The sequence below is a fragment of the Palaemon carinicauda genome, chromosome 39, assembly GCF_036898095.1.
Source record: "Palaemon carinicauda isolate YSFRI2023 chromosome 39, ASM3689809v2, whole genome shotgun sequence".
NCBI lineage: Eukaryota > Metazoa > Arthropoda > Malacostraca > Decapoda > Palaemonidae > Palaemon > Palaemon carinicauda.
The window spans coordinates 12,112,913-12,136,847 of NC_090763.1; the positions used below are offsets into that span (position 1 = coordinate 12,112,913).

The following is a 23,935-nucleotide window of genomic DNA, read 5'->3' on the forward strand; positions in this document are numbered from 1 at the left end:
AACAGGAGGTTTTCTATCCATATATATATATATATATATATATATATATATATATATATATATATATAATTATGCCCCAATTTCTTTATAAGTAAAGTTTGCCCCGTATTTTATTATAATACCAATGTATGCAAGTTGGGTAAAGTGCAGTCTGATGTAAGAAATTATAAAAATTTTTTCTAACCGTCTTTCACTTGGCATAGCACTCGTGATGTTTGCCATATGTGATTTAAGTCAATTCCTTAGATTACATTTTAGGTTACGATAAATATGTGAAGCCAATATTCTAACCTAATGTATAAGCTATTTATACTTGTCAAAATTAGGGATTAGTGTCGTCAGGCTATAATCCTAATTTCTACGTACCATCTCAATTGATTCAAGTCTACGTGAATATCTGGGAAATTCGGTAACATATCTAGTTAAGTTTAGACCCTTGACTAAAATAGCCAAGATCCTCCCATTGATTAAGATTGAAACTTGGAATCCATGTGGGCGAGGTCAGCACTCCATAGGATGCAGTTGTAAGGATGTATGTTTGATAGCGGCATCCATGTGGGCGAGGTCAGCTCTCCATTGGATGCAGTTGTAAGGATGTATGTTTGATAGCGGCATCCATGTGGGCGAGGTCAGCTCTCCATTGGATGCAGTTGTAAGGATGTATGTTTGATAGCGGCATCCATGTGGGCGAGGTCAGCACTCCATAGGATGCAGTTGTAAGGATGTATGTTTGATAGCGGCCACTTGTATGTATGATGACGGCCGACTAAGAATGTGGCGTTATAACCCACGTTACGTAAGGACACATCTGTTAGGTTAGGGGGGAAGTTTACGTTATTTGGTCTCCTCTTAATCCACACGGGAGGAACTGGCCGTTGATATACAAAGGCTCCTAGTTTTAAAACCCAGCGACTTCCCAATGGGGGAGTTGCTGTCCTGTGCATTTTTCAGATTCTACATCGTAGGCACTACTGTTAAGTTTGTATAATGCTAGAGATTTTAAACTTATTAATCTTCCTCCCTACGCCTTTTCCTACATTTTGCTTTCAGATTTTATTTACATGTAATATCAACTTGAGAACCCAAGTTCGAAGTATGTTGGACGGGTTGGATTAGTTTAGTAACCAATTCTAAGGGTTGAATCAAGTTGAACAACACCCTTTTCTAGGAGCACAGTTGTTCACAGTTCTTAAAGGTTTAAAGTCTGCTCATGAATGGCAGAGGCAAGGAGCAGTGGCATTGCTCTATTAGACACTGGCCATATATACAAATGATCAGCGCCCAAGCCCCCTCTCCATTCAAGGTGGGACCAAGGCAATGGCTGCTGATGACTCAGCAGATAAACTTATAAGCGCCCCCTAACCCCCCATCCTTAGCTCACAAAGATAATGAGGTTGCAGCAACCGAAGAAACTAGGTTTTGAACTGGAATCGAACCCCAGTCTGGCATTTACCAGTCAGGGACGTTACTACATCGGCCACCACAACTCTTAGTCTGATAATAAATAATCTGAGCTATGTAAATGATGCTTGAATTGCTTGCATAACCATAAGCGAAATACACTTCATGTACAGAACATTTTAGACTAGCATAAGTCATATTAGCCTAGTTCTGGAAAAAAGCTAAAAAGGGTAAAGTATTGTATAGTTTTCAATTTTGATTTTAAAAATACCAGAGACAGGTAGTAATATTTCTAAAGTCAAAATTCATTGGCATTCATACTAGGTTTAGATTTTGAGGTGTGGCCCATTGAAGAGTGAGGGTAAGAAATAATAGAAAATTTAAGATTCCGTTCTGGGTGCTCTAGTATTAATATTACTTGCTAAGCTACAACCATAGTTGGAAAAGCAGGATGTTATCCAACAGGAAAAAAGTTCAGTGAGGAAAGGAAACAAGTAGTGTGCCTGGGTGTACCCCTAAGCAAGAGAGCTCTAACCCAAGACAGGCACTATGGTACTGCCCAAGACTAGAGAACAATGGTTTATTTTTGGAGTGTCTTTCTCCTAGAGGAGCTTTTTATCATAGGTAATGTCTCTCTTCTACTCTTACCTGGAGGAAATTAACCTCTGAATTAATATAGTGCTGTTGTTAACCCCTTTGGTGAAGGATTTTTTTGGTTATCTAAGTCTTGTCAGGTGTGTGAGGAAAGGGGAGAATTTGTGGAGTTGTTGTTCCCAAGTTTATTCTTTGCCTACTAACTATGGTATATGTTGAAAAGGAATTATAACTTTCAGAAGCTTTGAACTACATTCCCCTCCATTACCTTCCATAGACGACATACTTTCCCCTCCCTTTGGGCGTTTCATACTATCACCTTTAGGCCTGTGTTAATCCCTACTGATGTTCTCTGAATGATGTATCCTTGTGGAAATAACCAGCAGATAAATATTCTTTTATATCTGAAAACTCAATGTTTACATGTGTCCTGTCGATGGATAGAGACTGGAACACGGGTTTTTTTTTCAGTTTACAGCATAGCAAAGGTTCGTGAATACATGTTACACAGCCAGGTGCTTTTCAGACGAGTACCTTATTGTTCTTGTGAGTGCTTCAGTGTTACTGCCTCTCCTGAGCAAATCATACATTGTTGGTCTGTCAATATTGCTGAAATGACGAAATTTGTGGAAATCACCCCTGTGATGGAAATACTGTATACGTACTCTTGTCAAATGGCCTGAGACACAACCTATCAGAGCTAAGACACGTCACCTATAAAAGAGTTCAGTGATCATGCACAACAATTTATGAGTCCATAGTATTCTTAAAAAGGTCATTGATCTCACTGTATAAACACATATACTTACATCTTTTTCATGTAAGGCTTGGGACACATGTATATCTCATTCATGTATACATGTGTATATCAGTATCTCTCTCTCTCTCTCTCTCTCTCTCTCTCTCTCTCTCTTTCCTCTCTCTCTCTCTCTCTCTCTCGTATACATGCGTATATCAGTATCTAATTTGGTATCTCTCTCTCTCTCTCTCTCTCTCTCTCTCTCTCTCTCTCTCTCTCTCTCATACATGTGTATATCAGTATCTAATTTGGTATCTCTCTCTCTCTCTCTCTCTCTCTCTCTCTCCTCTCTCTCTCTCTCTCTCTCTCTCTCTCTCTCCCCTCCCTCCTCTCCCCTCCCTCTCTCTCTCTCTCTCTCTCCTCTCTCTCTCTCTCTCTCTCCTCTCTCTCTCTCTCTCTCCTCTCTCCCTCCTCTCTCTCCTCTCTCTCTCTCTCTCTCCTCTCTCCTCTCTCTCCTCTCTCTCTCTCTCCTCCTCTCTCTCTCTCTCTCTCTCCTCTCTCTCTCTCTCTCTCTCTCTCTCTCTCTCTCTCTCCTCTCCCTCTCTCTCTCTCTCTCCCTCTCTCTCTCCTCTCTCTCTCTCTCTCTCTCTCTCTCTCTCTCTCTCTCTCTCTCTCTCTCTCTCTCTCTCTCTCTCTCTCTCCCTCTCTCTCTCTCCCTCTCTCTTTTCATGAGAGATAAAACTTAAAACTTCCTAAAAGCCTCTCTCCACATTGTTACTCATTGCTGCATAGTAATATTAGCATAGTACTCAACTGTTCCACTTTGTTCCAGATAGAAATTAAGATCTTGCTAACATTATCCAAGGATTTAATCACATCAACCAGTTTAAAACAATATGGATGAAGAAGACATAATTATGCTATTAATCAGTACCAATGCACCCAGGACCATTCACCTTAAGATCTTTTATATTTGGATGCACGTTTCCATGTGGGTTTCTTCTTGGATTATTTTTAAATAATAATAATAATGTTTATTGGACAAAAAAAAATATTTACATTCAAAGATTTACAAAAAGAAAAAAAGATTAAAGACCAGAAAAGAATTGAATGGAGTTTTTAATTTGGAGGAAGATGCTAGTATTATTTTTCTTAGAAAAGAGTACAATATGAAGTACAGTAGAACCATATGCTTATTCATATTATTGAATGAAATTAGTTTTCTTGTGTAGTAGAATGAAGGGTTGATCATTTTAATCTTGCAACTCAATGTAGAATGAAAGGGTTAATCATTTTAATCTTGCAACTTTTCCAAGAAAAATAATGACATAGTCTTTGTAGACTTTGAATTGAAGCATTGAATATGCTTGAAGTGTCGTTATGTTCTGACATTTCCAACTTTATGTTTGTTTGGGCAGATAATCGATCGTATGCAGCTCTTCCTTAAAAGCCTCGAATTGGCACTGCCTCTGCTCAAACCATTGCTTAATGAAATATGTGGTGCTTTTAAGCTCTATATCTACATGATTTACTGCAGTCATTTTAGTTATATGTAGGGTCTTAGCTTATGTTAGTTTTAGCAAACTAATTTGAGCTGTATTCGATAAGTATTAATCTTTCCTCATAATTTAGCCCAACTCTTCTTTTCTAGTACGATGGTGAATAGGTTACCAATTTGATTACAGTAGAACCTTTGTTTACAAGTTTTAATTCTCGTTTAGAGTGAGCATGTAATTGTATTTCAAAACATTTTTTCCCGTAAGAAGTAAAAGAAATTCAATCATTTTAATTTTTTGTAATTATAGATATTGAAGATTTTAACCACTAACATCAGTCAGGGAAGTGCGAACAAGTAGTCACACTCCTTTGTTACACGTCAACAAGTAGACGCCCCATCTCACATACAACAACTCTACTGATGTAGCGGGAATAAGTTTTCCTCACACTGAGACTTCCTATACCCTTTCATACCAATCTAGAAATGATAATATTAAATTAACCTCTGCTATACCTGTCCCTAAATCAGTAGCTATGGCCAAATTTGAACTTAACCCTAGAGAAGCACATTGTGAGAGGAAACTGGCAGCGGAGCCATACTTGCCATGACCTCGTGTCATACAGACCATGGATTTTCGAATCTGTCCACCACATACGAGATGGAAGTCAGACTCCCAGGCCTATTATTTGGTGAAAAGATACACTCTCTCGTTGGAATATACCGGAGGAATCTTTTTCTTCCTCCCCACAATCTTCTAGTGTCTCCCAAACATCATGTTCAGGAGTCTCGTAATCATTTTGATCGGATTTCTCCTCGTTCTGGTCTATTACTTTATCTCTTCTACAGGACCCAAATGAGGGGAAAGATTTTTTTAGGCTAGCAGAAGAATTCATGACCTTTCAAGAAACGAGAGGCAAGTAATGCCACGATGAATCCCAGTATTAGAGATCCCTATCTGACTACGATCACGATCGAGGACTCTCTTTTTAAAGGGTTCAACAGGTTTTGAAGATCATGGGCTTGATTAGGTGTGTACACAGGGTTGGTGATACGCTAAGTTCTCATCTTTTAGGTGGTTATTCGTACTATTGACAGTAATTTTCCAGAGCTTCAAAGGAGGACTTCTAAAATTGACGTACCATTGTCAACGGGCAAGAGACACTTAAGAACTTTTGCATAAACAAGTGTATGATTCACCGAACTCACACTGTTAATCGGATTCACAGAACCCACAAAGGTTAGCCGATCTTCGAAACTGCATTGGCCAACTTTATCAAGGTACTTTACAGTAAAGAAAAAATTCCCCAACTGAATTATACGGACGCTGCAAACATGTCTCCGAGAATATCAGGTGAAAAACTTTCCCTTCTTCCGTCATTATTTTCAGCACCTGAATTGCAGAATGTGGAAGTTGAAGCTTTATCAGTTTTCAAGGATGTTGCTGAAATTGAAATCAGTATGGGGAATTAGAACATTCAGAACCAAAAGCCCTAGAGTTTGTTCTTCACCAGACAGCTTCTATTTGGAGTACCTCCATCCTTAACGGAAAGAGTCGGTACTTGCCAAATTTACTAGAACAGTGAGAGGGGTGTTTTTTACCTAAGAAACTCAAGCATTATAAATCTTCTTTCATCTCTCTCTCCTCCCCCCCCCTCTCAAAGGACCAGCAGTGGTGATACAGGGAGAAAACTAGCCAGTCTGTTCTATTAAGTAAAATGGTAACTTTTCTGTATTTAATGTTGTAAAAGAAGTATTGCACTCAAGGCCACTATTCCAATGATTGCAGACTTAATTTTCCTATGGAAGGAGAAACTTTCCTCGGTCATTGCAGTAAAAGGCTTGCTTGGCCTTAGCCCTGGTTTTCAAACTGAAGGGAATTGATTTCTCCTAAACGGTTAACATAGCTGAAGAACTTTGAGCAATCTTGCCCACATCGGGAACTCAAACTTCCGCTTTAGAGTGTGATCAAGTTTGTGAGGTCCTTTAAACTTCATTACAAAGCATCAGATAAAGACTTTACTCTCAACGACTGTCTGTCTTCTAGCTATAGCCTCTTCAAAGAGAGTGAGCTTGTTACATGGCATAACTTAATCGTGTTTTCTGACTTTATGGGATGGAAAGATATGTCAGACTTTTGTTGTGGAGTTTATTGCTATGACCCAAAATCCATCAATTAAAGGTACTGTAATAGATCTTTTTCATCTCTGCGATCAAGGAGGTAACTGATGATCTGGACAGTTCATCATTACCTTGAAAGAACTGCTTCCATATGGCTGTCCATCCCTAACTTGTTTTTAAGGACAGGTCGAAATAAGAAGTGGATAACCAAAAATACCAAATCCTGGTTACATGGAGTCATACTTGAAGTTTGAATCTTTGGAAGAATTGCCGACTGGGTTCCCTCCCAAAGTTCATGCTGTACATGGTGTTGCCGCAACCTTACCCTATTGCAAGAACCACTCGTTATCATAAGTCCTTAGTGCTGGTGTTTGGAAGAGACAAATCACTTTCCACGCACATTATTGAAAAGATGACACGATACTTTCTCTTTGGGCTGGCATCAATAACCTTCGGTGTTATGATGCCAGAAAACCCAAAATCAATCAATAAATCAATGCTCTTTTTGGGCCCAGTGGTGCTGCACAAAAAATAGTCTTGAGACTTATGCCTTTATAGGACTGCTAACTGTATCACAGTCATCAGTTATTTTTGGCATTAGTGCGTACGATACGAGTGGAATGATTTCATTCATCTCTTCTGAACTTCCCTTCCTTGGGAGTATGGATATAGAAGACCACTTATGTAGTTGAGAATATCTCCTACATATTTGGAAAGATTGAACATACTGTACTGAAATCATTAAAAAGATTGTTCAGTCCCTCAATTTTTTTTTTTTTTTTTCCTCATGAAGCTGACATCTCGACTCAGCCTCTCTTACAAGTCTGTTGAGACTGTCCTTGTTATAATCTTTTGGGTCAAACATCTATCAAATGCCCTATCTTTCACTGAGACTTCCTCCCTCCTAATGAAGATGGTTCGTTTTTTACGAAGGAATAAACTGCATTTTTAAAAAATTTTTATTTTTCCTCGCTGTACTAACCTTAAGTGTCATTTAAAGTAAAAATTTCTCGTCTTATCCACCCCTCAATTCTTGACCTTAAGCAGGGGAAGTCACACTGATGTAGCTGCTCCTTGCTGACAATGTTACCAGAATCCAAAAAATTTAGGAATTCTGGTCATAGCCAAACATAATGGAGGAAACCTATTTAGATGACTCGTGTATGTATACTGTAGCTAGCAAAAATTAAGATTATTTTTTGACATTTTTTTTTAGTGTTTCTTGAACTAGTACTTATTCACTTGTGTAGGTGACCACAGTCCACATCATTGATTTGACCAATGATGTTAGGATTTTTATTATGTAAAGTCTGATTGACTTGTACTGTATGTTCAAACTTATGTTACAGGGATTTAGATGGCCAGGGGTGAAAGAGAACGTTTAGGTTGGTTTTATTTGTATGTTTACTCAAAGCCGTGAATCATTGGATTTCTTGCTTTTGGGATAACTTTAAATTTTGTCCCTCGCTGGTGTCCCAGGGCCTCTTGACATCCCTTGTTCTGTTAGCTTCAGTTTTCATTTGTAGTTTCACTAATAATACGGTGCAGCACTTTGCAATAAGTGTGTGTGATTTTGATTTTAAGAGTTGAGAATTTAATTCGTGATATGTGGTATATAGTATCAGCCATGTGAAGATCCCTTTGCTGATTTCCAGCCAAAACTGGAAATAGGTGATGGGGAAAGGGGACTTTGAGTAGAATTTAGTTTGATTAAATTCAAGCCATAGAACCCTGTAAATTAGATTGATTAAAACATGCAGGTTTGTGTATATCTGATTAAACTTTGATTTTAACCCCCAGGTCTTCATTGGAAAGGAAATAATATTTTAGTCCTTCTATTTTACCAAAGAATAGAATTTGTAATTAGGTTCACCAAGTAGATCATATACTGTGCCTTTTTTCAGAAGTCAGGTCAACATTTTTTTATTGTATTTAGAGAATTTTTTTTTACTTAAGTTTGTTTTGTGAATTAATTAAAAACGCCTGTACATGTACAGGATACTTGTAATTTTTTTCTGTTAATTATTTTTTGTAATTCCCAACAGAGATGGTTGAAGCCATGAAGATGGTTGCATCTATGGATGTCGAACTAACAGTGGAGGAGCGAAACCTTCTATCAGTCGCTTACAAAAATGTCATCGGTGCTAGACGTGCATCGTGGAGGATCATCTCGTCCATAGAACAGAAAGAAGAAAATAAAGGGGGTGAAGAGAAATTGGAAATGATTCGCACATACAGGACACAGGTTAGTTTATTATTATTTATTATCATTATTATTATTACTTGCCAAGCTACAACCCTAGTTAGAAAAGTAGGATGCTATAAGCCATGGGTCCTCAAAAGGGAAAATAGCCCAGTGAGGAAAGGAAACCAGGAAAAATTAATACTCTATGAAAAGTAACATCAAAATAAATATTTCCTATATAAACTATGAAAACTTGTCAAAACAAGAAGAGAAATTAGATAGGATAGGAGTCTGAGTGTACCCTCAAGCAAGAGAACTCTAAGGAAAAGTATGATCATAATGGTAATTGTTAATGATATTTAGTTCATTTCCCTGTCCTAATCTATAGCTTGTACAGCAAGTCTCTTAGATACAAATCGAATGTGCAGTGAGTAAGATATTCGAGAATATGTAGTACTGTGTAAAGTTACAGTTTATGCGGTAATTTCATAGTCCTGCATATTAGTTCAGGGTGTCTATTTAGTAACATGCTAAATGTTGTTCAGAAAGTTTTAGTTATCAACTGCTTAGTATTATTATTTAATGCTAACTTATTGCACTATGTTGGCAGCAAGTGTCTATGAACACAAACAGGAAAACAAATGTAACAGGTGAAGAGATTGATTAAGATGTATAAAAATTAAGTTAATGTTTGTTAAAATGTAAAATAAGTGAAAAAGGAAGTAAAGTAACATTATCTTTAAGGCTTTTTATTTTGTAAAATTTTGATGTGTTAAATTTCAATGCCAATGGAGCTCATATAGCAAAATCATCTGATTATATAATGAAATTTGTATGATTTCATTTTTATATTTATTACAATTAGTTATTTAAAAAAAAAGCACTGGGAATTCTTAGTACATTCAATAGCTAAGCTCAGTAGATATACCAAGATCAGCACATGAAAGGAAATGACAAAGGTACTCTCTAGCTATTGGGAGTTCAAAAGGGTAACTTTAAAAACACAAGTCTAGCAATGTACACATAGGCTTGCTTGACAGTGGTACTAATATGGAGGGTAGCAATTTGGGTGGTCATGGTCTTGTTGCCTATGCTAGTGGTAATAGGTCTGTCATTTTTATAAAATACAAAAGTCAACCAGGTTATTACAAATGTTGTTTTGCTTACTGTATCAATATATTTTATTACAGTATTTCTTTGTTAGTTATTTTCAGTTGGACTTGTTGGTATCTGTATGTAAGCTGTGGACCTTTTGTAGTCTTTAATTCATGGAAAAATTAGTTACCCTTATTAATTTGTAATCTCGCTGTTTGATGCAAATAAGGTTATGTTTATACTGAAGATAATAGCTTAATTGTGTTCTTTATTCTATTATTCTTTTTTTTAGGTTGAGAAGGAGCTGAAGGACATTTGTTCCGACATCCTTGGGTTGTTAGACAAACACCTTATTCCAACAGCATCAGCTGGAGAAAGCAGAGTTTTCTTTTACAAGATGAAAGGAGATTACCATAGGTGAGTGATAGTTGAAACATTTTGCAACCTTTATAGTTTCGTATGTTATCGTGGTGAGTAAATCGTGTAATGCCGTCTAGGAGATAGGTGTACTGTATGTCCTTTAATTTTTTCCCTTTCATTTTATTATTTTTTCCCCTGTTATCATCTTATGATTTTTTTTTTGTGTAAATAGATTATAAGTTTCAAGTCCTTACTGCAAGACTCATTAAAGGACAAGGGTAAGCATTGATATCATCATAGTACTTATTTTTGTGATGTGTGAGTAAGCACTTTTAATCTAGTTTTTAGTCCATCATTGCATTGATCACAATTAACAGTAAGATAGTCTGAGCAGCTATTTGGTAACCTATTGTATCCCTACAAGCATTTATGTTGATATTTGTGTAACCTGATTTGGTAACCCACTAATTCTCTTGTGAAGTGGATCTTCCATTTGAAGTGCACAGTACATGGCTCGTGATGTGACCACTCACAGTGTTCTACCCTAGAGTAGGATGGGGTTCATGTTTTGTCATGGCCCCCATTTTGGTATAGCTGTGTAGTATTTTGTTTTTCTCATTCTTGAGAAATCTTGCGACATTATTAGGTTTTGGTCATATGTATTAAGCAATCCATGAATTATACCAGCAAATTTGGATCCTTTGTATGCTGCAGCTTGCTTGTGTGTGTAGTTCTTTGTATCGCAAGTATGGTTACATATCTACAGCCACCATTTGTATTTTTATTCAAGTTTTTACTCTGAGCAATCCCACGAGTATTGACAGTATTAACATGTTTCTTTATGTCCCCAACATATTCATTTTGTAGCTTGGCTTCTAAATATTAGCGCCACCAGTATGAGTTGCATGGAGCTAAAGTAAAGAGAGAATGCCGATAACAAAACCGAAAATATTTTTTTTGTGTAACTTTGAAATTTTTATGACTGATCATATTTTAATATTGGATTGCATGCATGTATGGTAGTTGCTGAATTAAGTTTAGATACACTTCATGTATTTGTATTATTACCTACCTTGTACTCAGTAGGTTTTGAGAGTAGATTTCTGCTGCAATTGTTTAAGTGTTGGTTGTTAGGTATTTGAAAAAGTCTATTCACTTCTTGTTGCCTTTTGTTTGCCTTGATTTCCTTTAGTGGTTTCAGTTGTTTTTACTGCATGAAGTGGTCAGTTGTAAATAGGTCAAGATTATGGCTGTTTAAATTTTGGTCAGTAGTAAATGTCAATGTTCAGACCTCCCTTAAAGAATTTTGTCATTCAAATTCTTTCTAATTTCATGTTATTGTATTTTTAGTATATTAAATAAGATTTTAATTATAAGAAAGAATCCTTAAAGTCAGTTCCAGTGACAGATTTGACATAAATGATAGTATTACTTATTTGTTCCTACACAAACACAAACCCTAGTCCTTTAGTAGGGGTGAATTCTTGCAACAGCTGTTAACAGCCAGTAAAGAATTTTCAAGGTTCTGGCAACAGCCACTCAGTCTCATTAGTGGCATTGGGTTAGATTTTGGACATGTTTTGCCAAATATGCTCTAACAGGCCGGAAGGTTTGTACAGTGCATTGTAATATACTTTTTTTTTTCTTGTTACAGTATAATTGTGAGTGAATCTGGTAAGATGACATGTCCAGCATTGCCTGACCGTTATTTTGGACCTTTCACGTGTAAGGTTAAAGTTCATCAACTTTTTGTAATGTGTGCAATGAGTGTTGCCCTTCCAGTGGGGAAGATTTCAACTGTGATAGATGTAGCCAAGGGTGATATCTCTATTGGTTTCTCCTTCCCCCTTCCGAAACTTAGTCAAGAGGGCTAACCCAATAAGATCGGCAACGTTTCCTTTCAAGAGGCATTTACTCAAGTCGATAAGACACCCTACTTTCAGAGAAAAGGGGAGGCTTATGCCTCTAGGACGACCTCTGATCCCCAGTCTTGAATATCCTAGCCATTGAGCTAGCTCCAGCCGAAGCTTTTTGTAATTCGAGGAGAAAAGATGAAGGAACGGTATCTCGAACACTTTCATAGTGTGTTTCAGGGCATGCCCATTGCGATATGCAAGAAAATGACACAACAGCAAGTTATCAACCCCCCCCCCCCCCTCTTTGAAATTGTGTATTGCTCCTCTGCAGTTTGAGATAGGTTAACCATATGCGAAGGATCCTTGACTGAAGCTCCTTAGATATACCAGAGAATAGTTTTCTAAAGTCTTCTATCGGAGGTAGTCAAGTTCCGATAGAAGACTTTAGAAAACTATTCTCTGGTATATCTAAGGAGCTTCAGTCAAGGATCCTCCGCATATGGTTAACCTATTGAGGTATCTCAGAAGTTTGCTGCAGAACTATTGCCACTGTCAGGACAGAATCATGAGTTTTCAGATGAGTTAGACCCTTGCTAAGCCAAATGTACTGTGACTTTATTTCTCTCCCTACTGAAGAGGAGATAGGAATAGGGAAGACAAAGAACAAACACTCGTCGTCTCGAGAGAGACGCGTACGTTTTCTCCATTAGCCATTGCAATTGAAAAGGGCAGACTTTTTTTTCCTCCGAACCTACGGAGTGCTCCCATGTAGCCGATTCCCCGAGGCCTGCTGACACGAGGGCTTAGAATTGACATCCAATAAACCTGAAGAGGAGGATTTCTTTCCTGAGAATTTTAGTACTTATTAGGAAAGTCAATAACCGGGGTGAAGCTCGGAAAGCTCTCTTCTAAGGAGGTTCAAGATGGAGACACCCAACACATTCCTACAAGCAATATAACACGACGACTTAAATCTATCCATAGACACTGAATACTTGTACAGTACTTCTAAATCCGTATTTATTGAAATTCGCAAAATTATCTTCTCTATTTATTCTTGGAACAAAAAGGTTTCAATCTTTGTACTTTCCACAGCACCTCAACTATTCATAAAGGTACTCACACTACTCTCAACTTGGGCTCACGTGATGGAGATGAGACTTCTTCGTTACCTCGACTTTTGGCTGTTTGCAGTCCAAATCCCAATTTTAACTACACAAGCACCTTCTCGAGTTTTGTCAGGATCTAGGGATCCGACATCATCTTGAGAAGTCTGTTCTGCTCTCACCCCAAATCAGGAATAGACTTCTAAACGATTCAAGGCAAATTGTTCCCATCACAGGACTGGTTACAGATATTAAGAAAAGTTGCGATGTTCTTGACACTGGAATCTCAACGAAGAACCGGCAGAGACTTGTCGGATTTGTCTTCTCTGGAACTTCTGATTCCACACAAATCCAATTGGCAGCAAAAATCTGACTCCTCAGCTATGCTAGTCGGAGTGATATACAAAATCCAAGAGGCTCTGTCTAAATGGCTGCAGTATAGGAACATGGTGGAAGAAGCCCCATTGCAAGTTCTTCCTCTAGAACTTGTCTTGTTCTCAGATGCATGGGGAGCACACATCCTAACTTTGTGGGGTCTCTGGACGTAGGACTTGGATAAGAAGTTATATCAGTACCTAAAAAGTTGGAAGGGCCATATTTGCCACTGATCCAGTTCTAAGACATCGTGAAAGGTCAGTCAGTATTGTTGATATGAGACGATACTACAATGGTGGCTTATGTCAAGCAATGGGGGATCAATTTCTCACCCCCTTTGCTAGTTGGTGATAAGCATGCACTCCTTGATACTAGACATGGTTTACCATGCACTCCTCGATACTAGACGTGGTTTACCATTCACCTCAACAGCAATCTCAGTTTATTGCTTATCAGTGCTGGGCCAAGCAGCAGCACTGGAGAGTGTATTCCAACACCCATGGGATGGCCTCAACAAGTACTCCTTCCCACCATTTTATCTCTTAATGAAATTACCGTAATTATCAGAAGAGACATTATCTTGTACAATCTCCAGAACACTGGCCTACTATGTCTACTAACAGAAGTTGAGAGAGACCTAGCTGGGTACAATTCATATGTCAAGTACACGTAAAAAAACACTACAGTTCGTTTGATTGGCTGGAGGTTATCCATCTCCTGAGAGAGAGAGAGACTTCACAATGACTGTGAAACAAGTCACTGGATGCTTGAAGTCTTTGTCAGCAGTCTACTAAGCAAAGTGGGCAGTCTTTGCTGATTGGTGTCGTAGGAGGAACACTTTCTATACTCGAAGCCTCTCTTCCATTAATTGCAGACTGCAAGATGAGAAACACTTCAAAGGTTTGGTGGTTAAAGGCTATTGCCCTAGCTTCAGCCAGGTCTTCAGACGTAAGAGGAATAGACCCCACAGAGAAATAAAATCCCTCACTTGTAATGTGACTAGGATCCTTTGCTCACCCTATAAGGCCTCTCGTGCACCCTTAACAAGAGCCAGAGACCAGGATCTCTCTCTCTTAACAGTATTTCTCTTCGCCTTGTCCTAAGGAGAGGGGAAAACTACATGCCTATCGTACTTAGTGTGACATTCATGACAGCGGAGACTAATTTCGTTATCCCCCCCCAAAAAAAAAAATTGTTGCAAAAAAAAACAAAGTACTGGGTTTCATTCTTTTTCAGTATCACCTATAAAGGAAACGATGGATAACCTGACAACCTGCGAATATTTTCTGTAAGGGCAATGAGGTTCTACATCAAACAAATAAGCTCATGTCGTCGGCGGCGGCGGCGCCCACTCGTGTCCGGGTATTGGGTTCTGTCGTTAGCCATCAGCCTCCTATCAATGGGGTGGGTGCTTATGTCTGATAAACGACAGAATGCCAGTAGCTGGGTATATTGTTTTGGGTGGTCGTGGCTTTGTAACGGCCACGCACACACACTTGGCCCACACCGTTTTCACCGCAGCTCAAGACATATGAGACAGGCGGCTTCTCCGATGTTGGTTGCATCGGGCTGCCGGGTTCTTGTTATGTCAAGGCCCGCCTTGTTGCCTGCCCGACAGGCATTGCCCTCTTCCGCCGGCGCTGGGAAGCTCCGCCGTTGGGGTCTTGTTTGGTGTGATTTTGGAGTTTTCCTTCTCCTAGCCTTTGCCTATCTTAAATAAAGGAGAAGGCCTATATGGGGGGGTCCAGTCTTGGTCTGGTCTCTCAGAACTGGCCTTAGCGGTATGGTTGAGCCTGCCAGGGTAGATAAACTACCCCTCCGCCATTGCCCAGCCCATCATTGAGACACTCAAGCCCCTCTACTGCAGCAAAGTGCTGGACCATCAGAGGGGTAAGCTCATGTAGACCATGCTTTTAGAATCTATTTGGTAGCAGAGGGAGGACAAAGTAGAAAATCTCAAGGAAACCTATTTTTTTCTGGACTCGTAGAGTCATCAGTAGAGACTCCAAAGAACATGGAGTGAACTGAACACATTAACCTCACATCCTCCTAGAGCTCAGGAAATCAGAGGGATTTGTGTTACTTTAGCCCTCTGGAAGAACGAGCCAAGACTTGAAGCACATGTCTGGAAGAGACAGACTCCCCTTCACAGCATATCTTCAGGATTGCAGACACGTCCCTGGATACGTTCTCTTTAGGTCGTGTGTTGGCGTCGTGCAAATTGAGATTTTAGGTTAGTGAGAATGACTGGCCTTTTTCCCTCTTTCCTTCTCTGGATAATCCGGTGAGATTTTGTGGAGCAAGAACAGACTAAATGCAGGTGAGCACGCTATTTTTCCCTATTGGAGCCCCTGGGCTTATAGCCTCTTGCTTTTCCAATTAGGGTTGTAGCTTGGATAGTAATAATAATAATAATTGTTAAGCTTGACTCATTGGGCTGGTAAAGCTTCCCCAGTTTAGTAATAATAGTCAGTAAAAGTGTAAAGTTCCCTCACTTCTTTTGAGGGGGAGTGTGGCAAGCCCAATACTTACAGTATATTAACTGTAAAAGAACTTTGTTCCAATTGCAGATAGGGTTCTTGTATGAAAAAGTCTACCGTGTGAGGCATTAAGGTCATTCAGCCTTGGATCACTGGATGCAGGGATCTTTTGATCTGGTCTTCTATCCAGACTGAACAATGTGGTCCTGGGGTGTTAACCAACCAGTTAGGCAAAGCTGGACTTCTCTTTCCTAAGGATGAACCTCTACTAAAGGACAATAGTTTGTACTGCAGTTTGAGAAGGAACAAATGACAAATTTAAAGTAATTTGTATTTTTCCCAGTTATACACTCCCAAGTCCTTTAGTTTTCACTTCCGCCATATCCACCACGCAAGTCATAGGTAGAATCTGAATGGTTGTGTAGCACACTCAGACCAGGCCTCCAGTGATACTAGGTGATGATTCCCAGAACCGTGATAATTCTTAATTGGCCATTACCAGCTGTTGCCAGAATCTAGCCTTACTAAAGGACTTTGGTTTGTATAGCTAGAAAAAAATGCAATTCAATTTTAAAAATTGTGATTTTGTAATTTGCAAACAGATCATCAAAGTTACCTTGTTTTGCATTCAGATTTAAGGATTTGTCCTGAAAAAGATGGGGAGGATTCCTTACACAATTGTTGGTAGGGTTTATTAACATAGTCTTGAAGGAAATAAAACAATTTTGTGAGAGATAGATAGGTTTCCGTTTAGTAGTATTAAGTAGGACTAAACAATAATGTAACAGCTGCTGTTTCTCCCCCTCCCCCCTTAGCCTCGTGTCACATGAAGAGCGATAATGAGATGGAATTAGGTTTGTTGTATCCATATAAAAAAGTGGTCATTGTGATTTAATTTTGTTCACAGATGAAATGCTGTAATGATAAGTTTGTAGTAAGGTAACACGGCTTGCCATAATCGCTGTGAATACGCAACTTGAAGTGGGTTAGTGGTTTTCCCATAGCTATACAGTAAGACCTAACTCGTTTGGACAAAAGGTTGTCACTAGCCAATCCAATTAGTGAATTAGTTAAAGATTTACACCACATGCGTGCTATAATTGACATCAAATATTAGAAAATTGAGAGGTTATGATTAACTTCATGAGCTCTTGGAAAGTACGTTTGAAATAATGGGGAAATAGATGGATAAAAATAAACTATGCTAATGAAACAAGGTAGCACTTTTTAATGATGTCTGCAGTTTTTTCTGGTAGGTGTTTTGAATAAATTTTTTCCATGCCATTTTTCATTTTAGTTTGTTGCATATAAAGGCGTGTCTATTCTTGATAATGGTAGCAGTAATGTTACAAGAGTCTATGAAAACTGGAAAAGAACTGATAAATGTATGTTAGTGTTTCTAAAGCATTTATCATGATTGGTTATAGCCAAGCTTCAACCGTGGCTGGAAAAGCTAAATGTTACAAACACAAGGGCCCTAACAGCAAAAGCAGCCCAGTGACATTAAGAAAATTTTATTTAGGATTGGGCTTTAAAAGAAAGTGTAAAAGTATATATATTAAGTATTTAAGCTATGAAACTTTTTATGTCGACCAACGGAGGAGAAAAGTATTGACACTAGTTTTAAGCTTCTGGTGTTGAACATTATTGTTATTATTACAAACCAAGCTATAACCCTAGTTGGAAAAGCTGGATGCTCTAAGGCCAAGGGCTCCAATATGGAAAGATGACCAGTCAGGAAAGGGAACAAGCAAGTAGAAAAACTACAAAAGCTGTAATGAACCATCAAATTAAAATATTTTAAGAACAGTAACAACATTATTAAGTTAGATCAATCATATATAAACCATAAAAACTTAAGAAAAAATAAAGAGAAATGTCTGCCTGAGTATACCTGCAAGGAAGAGAACCCTTTCCTCAGACAGTAGAAGACCATGGTACAGAGGCTATGGTGAATCTTTTCAGGTATTTGAATGGGTAGATCATTCCCCAATTGCTCTCATCTAAGGAAAACTTCCAGAATAATGTGAAAGATGCAGCAAAATTCAGAATTAACTATACCTAGTTGATGGTGGATAATATTACGGTAGGAATATATGAATTAAAGGATGGACAGAATTAAGTAGTAATAGTTTTATACAGCTTGTATAAAGAGCTTATGGAACAAATCTGCCCTATGTACAGTATATATACAATACGTTATTTTTAATAGACAATTTCTGCATATTTTTGTCAAATATTTAACAAATTTTGATATGCTCATTTATAGTGAAACTAAGTAGTTTCATCCTCGCAAAAAAAATTCTTGAACCATAAGTCCAATAAATGTTGGGCAGGGAGTGAATGGAAGGAGAGTTGGCAGCTATAGAAAAAAATGTTTGTGTAGCTTACCCTATCAAAAAGCTTAGCAAAAAATGGATAAATAAACTATTTCACTGCTACCTATTTATATATTATTAAACAAAAACTCAATTCCATATTGCAACATTGAGTTTGATTGTCAGAATAATTCTTTAATTTTTATAATACCATGACCTTCATCACTTGTATATAAAAAAGGTTAACAGTGAATAATAGATTACAAATTATGTAAAAGGAAACTGCGATGTTACAATGTTCACTAGTCGGAGTCATTCTAACCTTTGAGGTTCCCAACATTGTGAAGTCCAATATAGCGAGGTCTTACTGAATAAAATAGGTATGAAGAAAGCCTTTTTGTGCGTGTTCAGAACAGATGGTTTAAACTACCCAGGAAACTCATGTAATGGACTCTGTTTTAGTGTTGCATGTACATGTACTGTAATTGGATTTGATGTGAAATCATCTAACCTCATCTTTGGGAAACAGCTTCATTGCTATTACAAGGCTGGTATGTAAATAAGAGAGTCATTAGAACAGGTTCTTTGAAAAGCAAAAGCTCTCTGCATCTTATAGTGGGTTATGACAGTGTATTATGCTTTGCATTTACTTCCTCTATCCTGCTAGGTATGCTCTTTACATATTATTTAGTAATTTATTGGCTTTCTATTGAAGTGATCATGCTGTTAAGGCAAGGGAATTTACATTGGATTAAATGTTAAACATCACACATAGTAACGATCCTGACATTCTCTCTTTCTCTCTCTCTCTCTCTCTCTCTCTCTCTTTTTTATGCTATAGTGTTCACCTTACACTTAAAAAAAAATTCTGGACAAGCCCTGTAATTGTTGATTATCACTTGAACTTTTAATACCTTGTGATGGCAAAAGGAAAAGTTTAGCTCTTATTGGTTCCATATAATAGAACTGAACATTTTTACTTTAAAATCTGTCAAGTTAGCCATGTATACCTTGATGGCTTTAATACAGTCAATTTTATCAATCAAATATAAGCTGTTATAGTTATAAAGTTCCATGTCATGTGATCCTGATTTATTTTTTTTATTCTATTTCATATTTTGTTCTGTAAGGAAAGATTTTATACTGACCTGTCCGTATAACAAGTAGGTTCAAGGAAATAAAGATTTAAAAGCTTCCCTTTATTGCTGGTCCAGTTGTATTTCAAGGATTACTGTCCCTGATATGCATTCTAATTGGTGGGTTAAGATTTTATGTTTATGTATCATGCCCCTGACCTAGTAAGTGGAAATTTGCTTGTTTGAGGCTTTGCCAATTTTCCCCCTTTACATCTTGTTTAGTGTTCTTGCACTCCCAGCTTCTAACATTGCTATGATGTGATGCACTCTGTTTTGCCTGTGCCTCTTCTTTTTTTCAGTTTTTATTTCCAGAAGTTCAGTATTACAGTTAGAATTGTATTTGGCTTACTAATATTGAAGGAAAATCAGAGACTTAAATTCCGCACCGAGGAGTGTGGTACGTACAGTACAATCTCTAAGTAGTCCCAACGTCTCTGCCTACAGGTATCTTGCTGAGTCTGCCACTGGCAACGACAAGAAGAATGAAGAGGGGTAAATATTGTTCTACGGTAGTCCTCATCTCCTTCAAAACCCCCCTCCCTTCCGTCCCTCCATTAGAGAGCTTTTATTTGTTTTCTTTTCCAACTTACAGTTTGTAGAATCACTTTTAGGTGTTGTACAATTAAGCCAAGACACTGGTTACCAAGATTTCTATTAGTTGTATTAGTTTATCAGACTTCACAAAGTAGACATATTTTTATCTCCTTTTTCTGTGTTTGAAATGAGTATGATGGGTTACTTTCAAGTCCTTTGTACATAGGCATACATAAGAGAGGAAGCTGTCATTTGTTTGGTATTTGGTTGCTCGTTTCACAGTGATCTCTTATGTTAAGGACTAATTCCCATTGCTAAACTACACAGCAATATTGCCAAGCCCATGTATGTAATGCATAAGCAATGAATTTGTCATAGGGTTGCTAGTTCATTAGTAGAGTATTTCAGTGGTAATTCTTGGCATTTCACGGTATTGGTGTTCAAACAGATACTGCACTGTAAGTAATGGAAAGGGTAAGGCACTTTACACTTTTTCACAAATGTATAGTATTTATTTTTTTTACCTATACTGTAGTATTCACATTTTTCTTTTTCTCATGGAACTTTGTAAAGCTGAATATGAGGAATCTCATTATTTGATCATATTCAGATTGTGGTTGTCCAATTTTTTATACGACTTCATGCTGCATGTTGAGCATCCTCGAGCAATCATAAAATTGCATGCTTTATGATCTTCACATCCTTGCTACATATGCCAAGAAGTTTCACCTCTAAGACTCATTTAGCAATTTTTTATAAAGTGATTTTGCAAGTTATTTCACAAGGTAAAGTGTCATGTTGGGAAATGTCAAATGTTTTAATGTGGGAGGCCTATGTTTTGTTACTCAGCATGATGGGTGTAGGGAGGTACAGTAGTTTTTTATACTTTTGACTTGATATTTATTTGATATTTAATTTGTCCTGTATTGTTGTATTTATTGTTGCAATGAGAACCGAAAATTATATGTCAATTCCTTTCCCTCTTTAATAATGGTACGGTATATTACGGCTTACTGTTGTAGTTTCACTATATAAAGGATCTTTAAATTTTATATACTGTAGTGTTAAAAAGGTAACTTTCCCATTTTTTCCACTGCATACTAGTCTGCATTTTACTTTAGAAATGGAATCTTTAATTTTATAATGTAGCATATATTTGTGATTTTTCATATTGATAAATTTCCTATATTGATCAATTCTGTGACCTTTTATAAGGAATATGTTGTTTTTAATTCAGGACTGTAATTCTTACAGACCCCATCTATAAATTGTTGCAATAGTAGAAACAAACAAAGGATTCTGGAGTACTGTATCAGTTTTGAACATGGATGGTTAGAAATCAACTTTTGATAATATCTTCATGATTGCAATGTTTTGTTGGGTGAATCCTTTTTCTTGCTCCTGCAGGAGACTTAATCCTGAAACCATGCATATGTGTCTTATGTGCTGTGTATTTTATGCTTAATGTCGTTAAGAACGTGTTGTGAACTATAGCTATTGAATTTTCAGATTACACATCGTAATGATCCTTTGCAAACCTATTAAGAACTCGCTTAGATTTGTTATACACCCAAAAGTTCTTATCCAAGCGCTACAGTATATGAGCACAAATGAATAACATGCTTACATTCATGTAACATGTGACAACACGAGGATATTAAATATCAGGGTATTTTGAAACAGACAAGACCACCTACATTTAAACTTATGTCATTGCTCATTTATGAGATAGACATTCCTTCAGGAAATGTCATTAGCACTGCACTTCCATCAAGCAATAAATGACATTTCAAGTTTATTACCAGCTGAACTGGAAGCTATTTGTTGGGGATGATTTTGATACTTTTGTAAGTCAAGTAATATAATCCATAGGGTTAATCTTTTGACGTATCTTGCTTGGAAATTTCAATCTCCAATGTTGTACAAAAATCCCTTGCTTGTGGTCAGGAAGTTCGTATGATTGGCCTTGATTTTACTGCTGCCTTTGACCGTGTTAATCATGCGGCCCTTGTTTTCAAACTCAAACAGTTGGGAGTGGGTGGGTCATTTCTTTGCAACATTATGGAATTTTTAAGTAATAGATTGCTAAGTTGTTGTTGTTGTTGTTGATGGACACCATAGTGAGTATAGGAATGTGATATCTGGTGTTTCTCAGGGTAGTGTTCTGCTCATTACTTTTTGTACTATATACACATGACATGCTATTTGGCCTAGAAAGCAAGCTTGTTGCATGTGCAGATGATGCTACTATCTCTGCATCAATTCCATCTTCTGAATCTAGATCTGGGGTTGATGAATCCGTTAATAGAGATCTAGCCTACATTAGTGCATGGTGCAAATTTTGGGGCATGAAGATGAATCCTAAAAAATGTAAGTAGGTCAAGGACAGTGGCTCCTCAACATCCGGATCTTGGCATTCATAATGTTTCTTTAACTTTGTATGACTTAAAATTTTAGGTGTGATTCTCGACAGCAATTGCACAAAAATTTGGCTTATTAGGAAAGTCACCTTCAAAATTTTCAGTGAACAAGTGTTTTAATTGTTTCATTCTACCTTGTTTGGGGTATTGTTCTCCTGTCTGGTCTTCAGCTGCTGATTCACATCTTAATTTGTTGGACAGGAACTTGAAGTCTATTAAATTTCTTATTCTTGATTTAGTTAATAATCTCTGGCACTGTCGTTCAATTAGTTGCATGAGATTTATTATAATTCTGACCATCCTTTATATTCAGATCCTCCCAGACAGTTCCATCTTGTTTGCAGATAAATCTAATAGTCAAGCCTTCTCTATCATGATTCTCAATACTACACATTACTCTAGAAGTTTTATTCCGGCTATGACCAAGTTGTGGAATGATCTTTGTAATCGGGTTGTTGAATCGGTAGAAATTCAAAAGTTCAAGCTTGCACCAAATTTTTTGTGTTGAACAGGCTGACATAAATCTTTTTATAGTTTCTATACAAAATATCTGTTTTAATGTTGTTAATATTTTTAAAATATTTTAATTGTTCATTACTATTTTATATCGTTTATTTCCCAATTTCCTTTCCTCACTGGACTATTTTTCCCAATCTGGGTACTGTATAGTAAAGGTTATGTTTATTCCTGCCTTTTGCCAATACATGGTTTGTGCATTGGCTGGTATCTTCCAGCTCCGTTAGCTATTGTGAACCTCGTGTCACTATATCCTTTTTTCATCTTGGTAGGTAAATGGTCCGTACAAAACCAATCTGCACTCACATTGTTTCTTTGTGCCTTTACATGGCAAGGGGTACACTGGGAGGAGTTGATTGTCAAGGTGAAACCAGTGCAACAGTCTTATAATTTCCTGTTAGCAATGGCATTAGGTGATCGGTCCCTTTGGTTAAGAGTGAGGATACTCGGTTATATGAAGCTATCCTCTTCTAATTTTGATCATTCTCAAAAGTTGAAAAAGTCCAAGGCCTTCCGTAAGAAGTTTATGGGGATTTCTTGACAACTCTTTCAGGAGAGGTGGACAGCTCTTAGCTGGTCCTCGGCCCAGTGGCAGCAAGAACCACAGGTTTGGCCACATGGGTCCCCTCGTTCGTTTTTTCTTCCTGGCCGGGTAAGTACTCCCTTCTCTGTTACAGATACTTCAGTATCCCAAGTATAGAAAATGCCCTTTAAGGATGTTGAGTGCAAACGTCATCCACCAGTTACTGGATTAGAGGCTACTACCTACTCTTCACCATCGTCAATACTTTGACTAGCTCGTCAGTGACTGATTTCTACTCGGAACTCCCAAACATTTAGCTTGGCTAACCCCATCCAAAGTAGGATAACATTGTACTACTTGCTTTATGTTGCCTGTTGAAACATGTCACTATCTGATTCATGATCTGTACCACTCTTGCTTTGTCGTGCTTGTGACATTTACCCGACACGGAATAAGACATTTCATTGCCTGATTCATGGTGTTTCCCTATTCTTTGTTTCTGGATATGTTTGGATGTGAGGTTTTCTATTCTTAGGAAAGGATTAAAAATCCAGAACAGTTTGGCTAACACATAATCTCTAGTCTTGAGGAAGTGTTGACTGATAAAGGATCAGTTATAGTAGCTCTAATAAGATTTTGATAGGTATAGGATAACTTGGAAGGGTGATTTTGAGGTACTGG

General features: G+C 37.7%; 1 protein-coding gene across 2 annotated transcripts in view; it reads left to right on the top strand.

Annotated features, from left to right (window-relative positions):
* Positions 1 to 23,935, top strand: part of 14-3-3epsilon (tyrosine 3-monooxygenase/tryptophan 5-monooxygenase activation protein epsilon) — a 36,333-nt gene that overhangs the window by 1,334 nt on the left and 11,064 nt on the right. The window contains exons 2-4 of one of the 2 annotated variants that reach the window (XM_068362530.1): positions 8,396 to 8,595; positions 9,923 to 10,047; positions 19,706 to 19,753. In XM_068362530.1, the coding sequence (XP_068218631.1) occupies positions 8,396 to 8,595; positions 9,923 to 10,047; positions 19,706 to 19,753 (373 nt within the window). The remainder of the gene's footprint in view (positions 1 to 8,395; positions 8,596 to 9,922; positions 10,048 to 19,705; positions 19,754 to 23,935) is intronic. The other variant, XM_068362531.1, reaches the window with a different exon arrangement.